This window comes from Oncorhynchus masou, unplaced genomic scaffold (genome assembly GCF_036934945.1).
Source record: "Oncorhynchus masou masou isolate Uvic2021 unplaced genomic scaffold, UVic_Omas_1.1 unplaced_scaffold_5712, whole genome shotgun sequence".
Lineage (NCBI taxonomy): Eukaryota > Metazoa > Chordata > Actinopteri > Salmoniformes > Salmonidae > Oncorhynchus > Oncorhynchus masou.
This window is the reverse complement of record NW_027012130.1, coordinates 7082-20698: the sequence shown is the minus strand read 5'-3', so window position 1 is coordinate 20698 and position 13617 is coordinate 7082. Positions and strand designations below refer to the sequence as shown.

The 13617-nt window shown below is 48.4% G+C and overlaps 1 protein-coding gene across 4 annotated transcripts; it reads right to left on the bottom strand.

The window, feature by feature from the left end:
• Positions 1–1745: 1745 nt before the first annotated feature.
• On the bottom strand, positions 1746–11612 carry LOC135536198 (tripartite motif-containing protein 29-like). 4 transcript variants are annotated; one of them, XM_064962572.1, is made up of 7 exons: positions 10972–11612; positions 8876–8971; positions 8168–8401; positions 7044–7203; positions 6353–6418; positions 5246–5366; positions 1746–2088 (listed from the first exon to the last, which is right to left on the bottom strand). In XM_064962572.1, exons 1-7 carry the CDS (start codon positions 11560–11562, stop codon positions 1911–1913), a joined length of 1446 nt encoding a protein of 481 aa, XP_064818644.1. In that variant the 5' UTR covers positions 11563–11612; the 3' UTR covers positions 1746–1910. The 4 variants fall into 4 exon arrangements, with proteins under 4 accessions (XP_064818644.1, XP_064818645.1, XP_064818647.1 ...); XM_064962573.1 differs by lacking the exon at positions 5246–5366 and having other exon boundaries at positions 1945–2088; positions 6353–6414; XM_064962575.1 differs by lacking the exon at positions 5246–5366 and having other exon boundaries at positions 2070–2088.
• Between the last annotated feature and the right edge of the window lie 2005 nt (positions 11613–13617).

Below are 13617 nucleotides of genomic sequence, written 5' to 3'. Positions count from 1 at the left end.
TTGTACTTCGTTCAGTTGCATGTGCTACAGTCCCCACTATAACAGGTGTGATAGCCAGTCCCCACTATAACAGGTGTGTGTTAGACATCACACTATAACAGGTGTGTGTTAGGCCAGTCCCCACTATAACAGGTGTGTGTTAGACCCCACTATAACAGGTGTGTGTTAGACCCCACTATAACAGGTGTGTGGTAGACCCAGTCTACACTATAACAGGTGTGTGTTAGACCCAGTCCACACTATAACAGGTGTGTGTTAGACCCAGTCTACACTATAACAGGTGTGTGTTAGACCCAGTCCCCACTATAACAGGTGTGTGTTAGACCCAGTCCACACTATAACAGGTGTGTGTTAGACCCAGTCCCCACTATAACAGGTGTGTGTTAGACCCAGTCCCCACTATAACAGGTGTGTGTTAGACCCAGTCCCCACTATAACAGGTGTGTGTTAGACCCAGTCCACACTATAACAGGTGTGTGTTAGACCCAGTCTACAGTATAACAGGTGTGTGTTAGACCCAGTCCCCACTATAACAGGTGTGTTAAACCCCAGACTAACCATGGAGACAAGGACAGGTAGACATTACCGCATACGTTGTTAAACGGCACGTTAGCCTGTTCTCCAACTACACGCTGACCTGTTCTCCAACCACACGCTGACCTGTTCTCCAACTACACGCTGACCTGTTCTCCAACTACATGCTGACCTGTTCTCCAACTACACGCTGACCTGTTCTCCAACTACACGCTGACCTGTTCTCCAACTACACGCTAACCTGTTCTCCAACCACACGCTGACCTGTTCTCCAACTACACGCTGACCTGTTCTCCAACTACACGCTGACCTGTTCTCCAACTACACGCTAACCTGTTCTCCAACTACACGCTGACCTGTTCTCCAACTACACGCTGACCTGTTCTCCAACTACACGCTAACCTGTTCTCCAACTACATGCTGACCTGTTCTCCAACTACACGCTAACCTGTTCTCCAACTACACGCTAACCTGTTCTCCAACTACACGCTGACCTGTTCTCCAACTACATGCTGACCTGTTCTCCAACTACACGCTAACCTGTTCTCCAACTACACGCTGACCTGTTCTCCAACTACATGCTGACCTGTTCTCCAACTACACGCTAACCTGTTCTCCAACTACACGCTGACCTGTTCTCCAACTACACGCTGACCTGTTCTCCAACTGCATGCTGACCTGTTCTCCAACTACATGCTGACCTGTTCTCCAACCACACGCTGACCTGTTCTCCAACCACACGCTGACCTGTTCTCCAACCACACGCTGACCTGTTCTCCAACCACACGCTGACCTGTTCTCCAACTACACGCTGACCTGTTCTCCAACTACACGCTGACCTGTTCTCCAACTACACGCTAACCTGTTCTCCAACTACATGCTGACCTGTTCTCCAACTACACGCTGACCTGTTCTCCAACTACATGCTGACCTGTTCTCCAACTACACGCTGACCTGTTCTCCAACTACATGCTGACCCGAACACATCGCTCCAACTTTTGTTAAAGTGCATTTAACACTACAGTACCACGCTCAGTGATTTATTCTGTGTGGGACAGGACACTGCCCTCATTGTTCAGGAACTTCCTCCTTCGGCCTGTGTTTGTGTTGTGATGCCAGCTATAGGACTAGGAAGCAAACAGACGTAAACATTTAGCAACAGTGTCCCACTAATGAATACACCACCAGAATGAAGAAGCAAGACAGACGAGTTTAAAGCAGATCTGTGTATTTATTTCATCGTGTCACTTAAAAGCATTCATTACAGACTGATTTATTATAATTAAATATGTCTGGGGAAAAAAACAACGTAATTGTAAATCATGTCTTTAAAAAGTGGTACTGTATCACTGTTGAAAGCAACAGGTACTGATTCATCAGGTGAATACATTATGTCTGACAAGAGAGGTCCCATCTGGTTCCCTCCAACCGGTCTTCCCACAGTCACAACCTCTCTTCTGCAAAACCGTTCTCTCTGCCTGAGTTACAGCTTCCTGCGTGACTTCCGCTGCATCATCCTCTGTCTGGAGCCGTTGGAGGAGGAGAGCTTGGATCCTGAGACGACAGAAGAGTGAGTCAGCACAACTCTAGGAAGACCTGGGACAGAACTGTATAGTGACGTGTCTTCACTTTACTGTAAAACTAGATACAACCTGGGACAGAGGTTGGGCTGTTGAGAGGGACCGGAGTTGGGCTGTTGAGAGGGACCGGAGTTGGGCTGTTGAGAGGGACCGGAGTTGGGCTGTTGAGAGGGACCGGAGTTGGGCTGTTGAGGGGACCGGAGTTGGGCTGTTGAGGGGGACCGGAGTTGGGCTGTTGGGGGGACCGGAGTTGGGCTGTTGGGGGGGACCGGAGTTGGGCTGTTGGGGGGACGGGAGTTGGGCTGTTGGGGGGAGGGGACCGGAGTTGGGCTGTTGTAGGGAATGGAGTTGGGCTGTTGTAGGGGAATGGAGTTGGGCTGTTGAGGAATGGAGTTGGGCTGTTGAGGGGGACCGGGGTGGGCTGTTGAGAATGAGTTGGGCTGTGTAAAGGGAATAGGTGGCTGCTGTGGGAATGGGTTAGGCTGTTGTGGGGAATGAGTTGGGCTGTTGTGGGGAATGGAGTTTGAGCTGTTGAGGGAATGGAGTTGGGCTGTTGTAGGGGGGAATGGAGTTGGGCTGTTGTGGGAATGGGTTGGGCTGTTGTGGGGAATAGAGTTGGGCTGTTGAGGGGGACCGAGTTGGGCTGTTGGGGGGACCGGAGTTGGGCTGTTGGGGGGACCGGAGTTGGGCTGTTGGGGGGACGGAGACCCAGGCTGTTGGGGGGTGGGGACCTGGGGTTGGGCTGTTGTAGGGGAATGGAGTTGGGCTGTTAGGGGAATGGAGTTGGGCTGTTGAGGGGGAATGGAGTTGGGCTGTTGAGGGGGACCGGAGTTGGGCTGTTGAGGGGGAATGGAGTTGGGCTGTTGTAGGGGAATGGAGTTGGGCTGTTGTGGGGGAATGGAGTTGGGCTGTTGTGGGGGAATGGAGTTGGGCTGTTGTGGGGGAATGGAGTTGGGCTGTTGAGGGGGAATGGAGTTGGGCTGTTGTAGGGGAATGGAGTTGGGCTGTTGTGGGGGAATGGAGTTGGGCTGTTGAGGGGGAATGGAGTTGGGCTGTTGAGGGGGAAATGGAGTTGGGCTGTTGAGGGGACCGGAGTTGGAGGCTGTTGAGGGGACCGAGTTGGGCTGTTGAGGGGGAATGGAGTTGGGCTGTTGAGGGGGAATGGAGTTGGGCTGTTGAGGGAATGGGGGCTGTTGGGGGGGAATGGAGTTGGGCTGTTGTAGGGGAATGGAGTTGGGCTGTTCCGGAGTTGGGCTGTTGAGGGGGACCGGAGTTGGGCTGTTGAGGGGGAATGGAGTTGGGCTGTTGTAGGGGAATGGAGTTGGGCTGTTGTGGGGGAATGGAGTTTGGCTGTTGTAGGGGAATGGAGTTGGGCTGTTGTTGGGCTGTTGAATGGAGTTGGGCTGTTGTGGGGAACCGGAGTTGGGCTGTTGTAGGGGAATGGAGTTGGGCTGTTGTGGGGGAATGGAGTTTTGGCTGTTGAGGGGAATGGAGTTGGGCTGTTGTGGGGGAATGGAGTTGGGCTGTTGAGGGGATGAGTTGGGCTGTTGAGGGGGAATGAGTTGGGCTGTTGTGGGGGACCGGAGTTGGGCTGTTGAGGAATGGAGTTGGGCTGTTGAGGAATGGGGGAATGGAGTTGGGCTGTTGTAGGGGGAATGGAGTTGGGCTGTTGTGGGGGAATGGAGTTGGGCTGTTGAGGGGGAATGGAGTTGGGCTGTTGTGGGGGACCGGAGTTGGGCTGTTGAGGGGGACCGGAGTTGGGCTGTTGAGGGGGAATGGAGTTGGGCTGTTGAGGGGGAATGGAGTTGGGCTGTTGAGGGGGAATGGAGTTGGGCTGTTGTAGGGGAATGGAGTTGGGCTGTTAGAGGGAATAGGTTGGGCTGTTGAGGGGGACCGGAGTTGGGCTGTTGAGGGGGAATGGAGTTGGGCTGTTGTAGGGGAATGGAGTTGGGCCATGTTGTGGGGAATGGAGTTTGGCTGTTGTGGGGAAATGGAGTTGGGCTGTTGTGGAATGGAGTTGGGCTGTTGAGGGGGTTGACCGGAGTTGGGCTGTTGTAGGGGAATGGAGTTGGGCTGTTGTGGGGGAATGGAGTTGGGCTGTTGAGGGGGAATGGAGTTGGGCTGTTGAGGGGGAATGGAGTTGGGCTGTTGAGGGGGACCGGAGTTGGGCTGTTGTAGGGGAATGGAGTTGGGCTGTTGTGGGGGGGAATGGAGTTGGGCTGTTGAGGGGGAATGAGTTGGGCTGTTGAGGGGGAATGGAGTTGGGCTGTTGAGGGGACCGAGTTGGGCTGTTGAGGGGGAATGGAGTTGGGCTGTTGAGGGGGAATGGAGTTGGGCTGTTGAGAACCGGAGTTGGGCTGTTGAGGGGGAATGGAGTTGGGCTGTTGGGGGGAAATGGAGTTGGGCTGTTGGGGGGAAATGGAGTTGGGCTGTGAGGGGGAATGGAGTTGGGCTGTTGAGGGGGAATGGAGTTGGGCTGTTATGAGAGACAGGTAGGCTATTGTAGAAACAAATTTAGGCTGTTAGTAGAGACGGAGATTTAGGCTGTTGAGGACCCCGGAGGTAGGCTGTTGAGACGGAGTTAGGCTGTGAGACGGGATTAGGCTGTTGAGAGACTGGAGATTAGGCTGTTGAGAATAGGTTAGGCTGTTGTGAGAGCTCGGGGGCCAGGCTGTTGAAGAATGGGTTAGGCTGTTGTAGAGACTGGAGTTTGACTGTTGTGAAATGGGGGTGGAAGGCTGTGAGACGGAGATTGGAAATATTGTAGAGACTGGAGTTGAGCTGTTAGGGGGACGGAGGTGGGCTGTTGTAGGGACAGGTTAGGCTGTTAGAGGAGACCGGGGTTGGGCTGTGGGGAGGGGACCGGGTAGGCTTTTGAGGGTGGACTGGAGTTAGGCTGTGGGAAGGGACCGGAGTTGAGCAACACTGCTGTAGGGGATGGCTGAGTCATGTTAAAGTACAACTAGCTCCTACACCTTTCAGGTTGATCCAACAGGTCTCCCTCAAAACAACAAGTAGAGCAAGTCTCCACATCAGACTAAAACCCACAACTGTCATCGTCCAGTACTGGATTTGACCAATAGAGTTGTAGAGTTGGTTTCAGCATTATCTACTATTAGGTTTCAACTTACCGAAGGGTGAGAACGCGAAGCCCCGAATGTGGGGACTGCAGCTCCCGGGCTAAGGAACGGGTTGAGACCCCCCCGCTGGAGCTCTGCTCTACTGCAGCCAGAGCTGGCGGAGGAGCCACCACTAGTTAGAGGAGACAGAACGGTCAGAACATAGGCAATGCCCACAAACAACTGCTCGGCCCGGTCCCAAACAGACTCTCGTCCAGAAACAACTCCCTAGGCCCAGTGTCAGTATCACAGAACCAATTGACCTAAATTAAACAAAGGCTAAATACATTTTTAAAAGCACTGCAATGGATGAGAAAGTGTTATGGAAAGGAGGTATGTAGAGGTAGATTAGAGGTAGATTAGAGGAATATAGGAAGTAGATTAGAAGGTAGAGTAGAGATAGGAGGTACAGTAGAGATAGGAGGTAGAGTAGAGGTAGATTAGAGTAATATATGAAGTAGATTAGAAGGTAGAGTAGAGATAGGAGGTAGAGTAGAGGTAGATAGGAGGTAGAGTAGAGGGAGATTAGAGGGAGATTAGAGGTAGAGTAGAGGGAGATAAGAGGGAGATAGGAGGTAGATTAGAGGGAGATTAGAGGTAGATTAGAGGGAGATTAGAGGTAGATTAGAGGGAGATTAGAGGTAGAGTAGAGGGAGATAGGAGGTAGAGTAGAGGGAGATAAGAGGGAGATAGGAGGTAGATTAGAGGGAGATTAGAGGTAGATTAGAGGGAGATTAGAGGTAGATTAGAGGGAGATAGGAGGTAGAGTAGAGGGAGATAGGAGGTAGAGTAGAGGGAGATTAGAGGGAGATAGGAGGTAGATTAGAGGGAGATTAGAGGTAGAGTAGAGGGAGATAGGAGGTAGAGTAGAGGGAGATAAGAGGGAGATAGGAGGTAGATTAGAGGGAGATTAGAGGTAGATTAGAGGGAGATTAGAGGTAGATTAGAGGGAGATAGGAGGTAGAGTAGAGGTAGATAGGAGGTAGAGTAGAGGGAGATTAGAGGGAGATAGGAGGTAGATTAGAGGGAGATTAGAGGGAGATAGGAGGTAGATTAGAGGGAGATTAGAGGGAGATAGGAGGTAGATTAGAGGGAGATTAGAGGTGCACAGTAACTCACATGCTGTTGGATCAGTCTGGAAACAGCTGGGGGGTTCTGGTGACTCCACGATAGACACCTCTCTGACTGGGGAGGAACACAGACAGTCTGCTGTATTTACTCAAGGTACTGTATGGATCCTGCCTAGTTCTCAGAAGAATAAATAAATCAAATTAGGCCTTTTGAGGACAGGTGCTGACTATTTTTGTTTAACTTTCAGTATCAAATGGTTTTGGTGTCTGAAAAAAATATATATATTAAATTATATACATATTTTAAGGAGGTCCCACTTTAACTTTTAACTTGAGAGATGAGTAAAGAAGAGGTTCTCAGGAGATAAATGGTTCTGTACCTCTCTCAGGAGATAAATGGTTCTGTACCTTTCTCAGGAGATAAATGGTTCTGTACCTTTCTCAGGAGATAAATGGTTCTGTACCTCTCTCAGGAGATAAATGGTTCTGTACCTCTCTCAGGAGATAAATGGTTCTGTACCTTTCTCAGGAGATAAATGGTTCTGTACCTTTCTCAGGAGATAAATGGTTCTGTACCTCTCTCAGGAGATAAATGGTTCTGTACCTCTCTCAGGAGATAAATGGTTCTGTACCTCTCTCAGGAGATAAATGGTTCTGTACCTTTCTCAGGAGATAAATGGTTCTGTACCTCTCTCAGGAGATGGTTATGTACCTTTCTCAGGAGATAAATGGTTATGTACCTTTCTCATAGATGCTGATGAAGCTCCCCTGACACACCTCCTCCAGGAGCCCTCTGAAGTCAGCTACCGATGACATCACCATGTTAAAGGTGAAGTTGGGGTCGAAGGTCACAGCTGGCAGGCCTCCAATCACAGGAGAGGAGCTCAGAGACTGACAGCTCTACAACAACACAGAGACAGATGAGAGTAGCCCGCATCAGAGAGACATAGCCTGGCCAGGTCAGAGAGAGCTCCTGGCCAGGTCAGAGAGACATAGCCTGGCCAGGTCAGAGAGACATAGCCTGGCCAGGTCAGAGAGACATAGCCTGGCCAGGTCAGGAGAGACATAGCCTGGCCAGGTCAGAGAGACATAGCCTGGCCAGGTCAGAGAGAGACATAGCCTGGCTAGGAGAGACATAGCCTGGCCAGGTCAGAGAGACATAGCCTGGCCAGTTCAGAGACAGATGGGGCTAGAGAGATCAGAGACATAGCCTGGCCAGGAGAGAGAGAGACATAGCCTGGCCAGGAGAGAGAGAGACATAGCCTGGCTAGGAGAGAGACATAGCCTGGCCAGGTCAGAGAAGAGACATAGCCTGGCCAGGAGGAGACATAGCCTGGCCAGGTCAGAGAGAGACATAGCCTGGCCAGGAGAGAGAGAGAGACATAGCCTGGCTAGGAGAGACATAGCCTGGCCAGGAGAGAGAGAGACATAGCCTGGCCAGGAGAGAGAGACATAGCCTGGCCAGGAGAGAGAGAGAGACATAGCCTGGCCAGGAGAGAGACATAGCCTGGCTAGGAGAGAGACATAGCCTGGCTAGGAGAGAGACATAGCCTGGCCAGGAGAGAGAGAGACATAGCCTGGCCAGGAGAGAGAGAGACATAGCCTGGCCAGGAGAGAGAGAGAGACATAGCCCTGGCCAGGAGAGAGACATAGCCTGGCTAGAGAGAGACATAGCCTGGCTAGGAGAGAGACATAGCCTGGCTAGGAGAGAGACATAGCCTGGCCAGGAGAGAGAGAGACATAGCCTGGCCAGGAGAGAGAGAGACATAGCCTGGCCAGGAGAGAGAGAGACATAGCCTGGCCAGGAGAGAGAGAGAGACATAGCCTGGCCGGGAGAGATGGATACCTACTCTACATCAGTCACCTGTAGGAAGAAGATGTGGTCCTCAGTGTGTGAAAGCTGCTCCAACTCAGCATCTCTCCTCCTCAACTCAGACATCTCCTGCTCCAGTTTGGCCAGCAGTCCTTCAGCTTGGCTGACAGCAGTCTTCTCCTGGGCTTTGATCAACTCCCTCACCTCAAACCTCTTCAGCTCCATGGAGCGGATCAGCTCTGTAAACACCCTCTCAGTGTCCTCCACGGCCGACCGCGCTGAACGCTGGGGGGACACAGACACACAGCAGATGTCTATATAGGTCCTGAATATATCGAAAGTACTAATGCAATATTGTGTACGGCGGAAGCCGTGTTACATATTTTTAATGATCAAATAAGTTCAATGAATACTAACAGAAACAGAGAGAGGTTTAGTATCAGGACTAGTGGGCCCAGTCCATTCCCCATATTGCTACTCACAATTGGAGAATCTGCAACTGCAAGTCCCTTCTCCCATCGTCCCATAGACAGACAGATACTCACAGTTAGAGAGCTGATGCTTGTCCTTCTCCCATCGTTAGACAGACAGACTCACAGTTAGAGAGCTGATGGCTGTCCTTCTCCCATCGTTAGACAGACAGATACTCACAGTTAGAGAGCTGATGGCCTGTCCTTTCCATCGTCAGACAGACAGATACTCTAAGTTAGAGAGCTGATGGCCTGTCCTTCTCCCATCGTCAGACAGACAGATACTCACAGTTAGAGAGCTGATGGCCTGTCTCAGATCCTGCACGTCCTTCTCCCTCTCCTGGATCCTCTGCTGAGACCTCCTCTTCAGCTCCCCGAGCTGGCTCTGAAGAGAAATGTACAGACGGACAGAGAGACAGGCAGACAGACAGATCATTAACATCGCTTCATGACATTGACGTCAACTATAACTTTAAAGGGTAGTCTGGGGCTGATTATGATAGCATCATGCTATCATGCTATCATGCTATTATAGCCATTGTCTTCACAAAAATGTCGCCATCATCTCTCAGCTCTTTAACATACCGTGTGAAGGTCTGACACAAAATGGCATTATTTTACACAATATCATCACAGCACTGGTAAACCTAGCTATCTAATGCTCTAGGCAGCACTCTGCCTTCTGGCGTTCTCAGCCATGCTTCACCCACGACTGACTCATGTTAACTACTAACCTGTGTTTTAACGTTTAGAATCGTACACAATAATCACACGTAATACCGCTTTCGAAACATATGGCCCTTATCTTTAATCAGCGAGAAAAGATACCTTCAACTAAAAGATGATACAATCATCTGTCACAGATCCATACAGTTATGGAGCCTCCATCCTACTAAACTACACTGTAGCAGTTAGATCCATACAGCCTCCATCCTACTAAACTACACTGTAGTAGTTATAGATCCATACAGCCTCCATCCGACTAAACTACACTGTAGTAGTTATAGATCCATACAGCCTCCATCCTACTAAACTACACTGTAGCAGACCTATACAGCCTCCATCCTACTAAACTACACTGTAGCAGTTACAGACCCATACAGCCTTCATCCTACTAAACTACACTGTAGCAGTTACAGATCCATACAGCCTTCATCCTACTAAACTACACTGTAGTGGTTACAGACCCATGCAGCCTCCATCCTACTAAACTACACTGTAGCAGTTACAGATCCATACAGCCTCCATCCTACTAAACTACACTGTAGTAGTTACAGACCCATACAGCCTTCATCCTACTAAACTACACTGTAGCAGTTACAGATCCATACAGCCTCCATCCTACTAAACTACACTGTAGTGGTTACAGATCCATACAGCCTTCATCCTACTAAACTACACTGTAGCAGTTACAGATCCATACAGCTACAGAGCCTCCATCCTACTAAACTGTAGCAGTTACAGACCCATACAGCCTCCATCCTACTAAACTCTGCCGCACGGCCATCTCTCACCCATACACTTCTATGTACATATTCTAATTAATTCCTTAACACTTGTGTGTATAAGGTAGTTGTTGTGAAATTGTTAGGTTAGATTACTCGTTGATTATTACTGCATTGTCAGAACTAGAAGCACAAGCATTTCGCTACACTCGCATTAACATCTGCTAATCATGTGGATGTGACCATTAACATTTGATGTTATTTTAATGGATAGCTTTTCCTCCAAAAACAAGGTATTTTCTAAGTGACCCCACATCTCTGAATGGTAGTGTGTACACACACAGACACACACACACACACACACACACGTCTGGAAACTCCACGAACTCTGATTTCAAGAGAGAATACTATTATGAAGAAAGAACCAGACGAGCTGAACTCTTTATGAACTGCTCTGATGTGTATTAGTTACAACTGTCCCCACACATCCTGTGAACTAACATCATAACTGTTTCGAGCAGGCAGGTACGGTGGCTCCCATAGGACAGAAGTTGAGCAAAAAGGTGCACACAACAAATGCATAAGGGCTACATAGCGAACATAACAAACACAACAGTTTATTATGGATCTCACATGACAACTAAATTGCCATGTGCGACGCAGTGTATGTGAATTGACACTCTACTCTTCCACGCAAATCCCGACCCCGTCTCTCGGTGTGATTTAGGCTTCATGTGTAATGTATTGGAACAGAGTCATTATTCATAAGGGCAATGGTTGACCAAAATGTCTGACCTTTTATCACGACAACAAAAAAAGGTTAATGTCCATTAGAAATATTCTAATTTCTACTTCTATGGTGAGATCAATCCTATAACTTTGTCTTGGGTGACAACGAGCAGTTAATCATCAACAGAGAACGACCGTGCCGATATCCTACCTGTTTTTGCTGGATCTCAGTCTCCACCAGGACCGTGTCATGGCCCTTATGCTCCGCCGTCATACACAGGTAACATATACAGTGTTGGTCGGTCCGACAGTACACCTCCAGCAGCTTGTCGTGATGCGGACAGATCGTCTCCTGTAGTTTCTTGGAGGCCTGGACCAACTTGTGTTTCTTAAACGGAGCTGATTCGTAGTGAGGCAGGAGGTGGGTGTCGCAGTAAGAGGCCAGACACACCAGACACGATTTAACGGCTCGGTTCTTCCTCCCGGTGCACACGTCACATTCCACGTCCTCCGGTCCGGCGTAGCACTGTTCCGGGGGAGCAGCTTGAAGTCCTGTCTTCTTGAACTTGTCCACCACCTCGGATAGCATGGTGTTTCTGCCCAGGAGAGGCCTCGGGTTGAAGCTCTGGCGGCACTGCGGACAGCAGTAAAAACCTAGAAAATCGTCCTGGTCCCAGTAGCCTTTAATACAGACCGAACAGTAGCTATGACCACACGGGATGGTCACCGGATCCCTCAGCACATCCAGACATATGGAACAGTTGAATTGGTCTTGGTCGAGGAAGAGTCCAGCTTGAGCCATTTTGTGAACACAAACAGCGAGTTAAAGAGACGAGCTTTGTTTACAGGAAGTGGAGGGTGTGGGTTGTGGGGATGTCGTCGGTAGAATGCAGACGCCGAAGGTCCGCAAACCAACGTTAAGGGTACATGTCGCCACCTACCGTGCTGGAGTGTGTGGTCAATCCCGGGTTACAACATCAACTCCACATTTCTTAATCCTACCGAACTCAGTACTTGAGAAAATAAAAAAGAGCCCTACTAACTTATAATAGACCCCCCCCCCAAATCTCTTCCAACCCTAAACATCAATTTAATAAAAACTCTGTTGCTGCTTCCATAAAATGATCTTCAATTTGGCAGTTCTTTCCACAAATGCAGTCAGGTTGATAACCTTTCCAATGAAGGCTATGAAGTCAATCTGATTAACTATCCAGGTGTCCTTTGACAAGACACAAAGACTTTTGCAATTGGCTCAGAACAGGGCAGCACAGCTGGCCTGACACACAGAGAGCTAATATTAATAATATGCATGTCAATTTCTCCTGGCTCAAAGTGGCGGAGAGATTGACTTCATCACTACTTGTATTTATGAGAGGTATTGACATGTTGACTGCATCGAGCTGTCTGTTTAAACTACTGGCACAGCCTGACACCCATACATACCCACAAGACATGCCACCAGAGGTCTCTTCACAGTCCCCAAATCCAGAACAGTCTATGGGAGGTGTACAGTACTACATAGAGCCATGACTACATGGAACTCTATTCCACACTACTACATAGAGCCATGACTACATGGAACTCTATATCCACAGTACTACAGAGCCATGACTACATGGAACTCTATTCCACAGTACTACATAGAGCAATGACTACATGGAATTCTATTCCACAGTACTACATAGAGCCATGACTACATGGAACTCTATTCCACAGTACTACATAGAGCCATGACTACATGGAACTCTATTCCACAGTACTATATAGAGCCACGACTACATGGAACTCTATTCCACAGTACTACATAGAGCCATGACTACATGGAACTCTATTCCACAGTACTACATAGAGTACTGACTACATGGAACTCTATTCCACAGTACTACATAGAGCAATGACTACATGGAATTCTATTCCACAGTACTACACAGAGCCATGACTACATGGAACTCTATTCCACAGTACTACATAGAGCAATGACTACAAGGAACTCTATTCCACAGTACTACATAGAGCCATGACTACATGGAACTCTATTCCACAGTACTGCATAGAGCCACGACTACATGGAACTCTATTCCACAGTACTACATAGAGCCATGACTACATGGAACTCTATTCCACAGTACTGCATAGAGCAATGACTACATGGAACTCTATTCCACAGTACTACATAGAGCCATGACTACATGGAACTCTATTCCACAGTACTACATAGAGCCACGACTACATGGAACTCTATTCCACAGTACTACACACTAGACACAATGACTACATGGAACTATATTATACACACACACACACGTATAACATACACACTATACACACACACACACACATACACACTATACACACACACACGATAACATACACACTATACACACACACACACATACACACTATAACATACACACTATACACACACACACACACACACGATAACATACACACTATACACACACACACGATAACATACACTATACACACACACACACACTATAAACATACACACTATACACACAAACACACGATAACATAACACTATACACACTATAACATACACACTATACACACACACACACGATAACATACACACTATACACACACACACGATAACATACACACTATACACACACACACGATAACATACACACTATACACACACACACTATAACACACACTATACACACGTTATGCACGATAACATACTATACACACACACACATGATAACATACACACTATACACACACACACACACACGATAACATACATACCATACACACAGAAACACTAAAACATACACAATATACACACACACACACACACACACTATAACATACACACTATACACACACA

Coding starts and splice junctions, on each gene's coding strand:
- LOC135536198 (XM_064962572.1), bottom strand. CDS start 11,562: ATGGCTCAAGCTGGACTCTTCCTCGACCAAGACCAATTCAACTGTTCC. Junction 8,402..8,875: donor AGGCCATCAGCTCTCTAACT/GTGAGTATCTGT, acceptor GTGTCCCCCCAG/CGTTCAGCGCGGTCGGCCGT. Junction 2,089..5,245: donor CTTCGCGTTCTCACCCTTCG/GTAAGTTGAAAC, acceptor CTGTCGTCTCAG/GATCCAAGCTCTCCTCCTCC.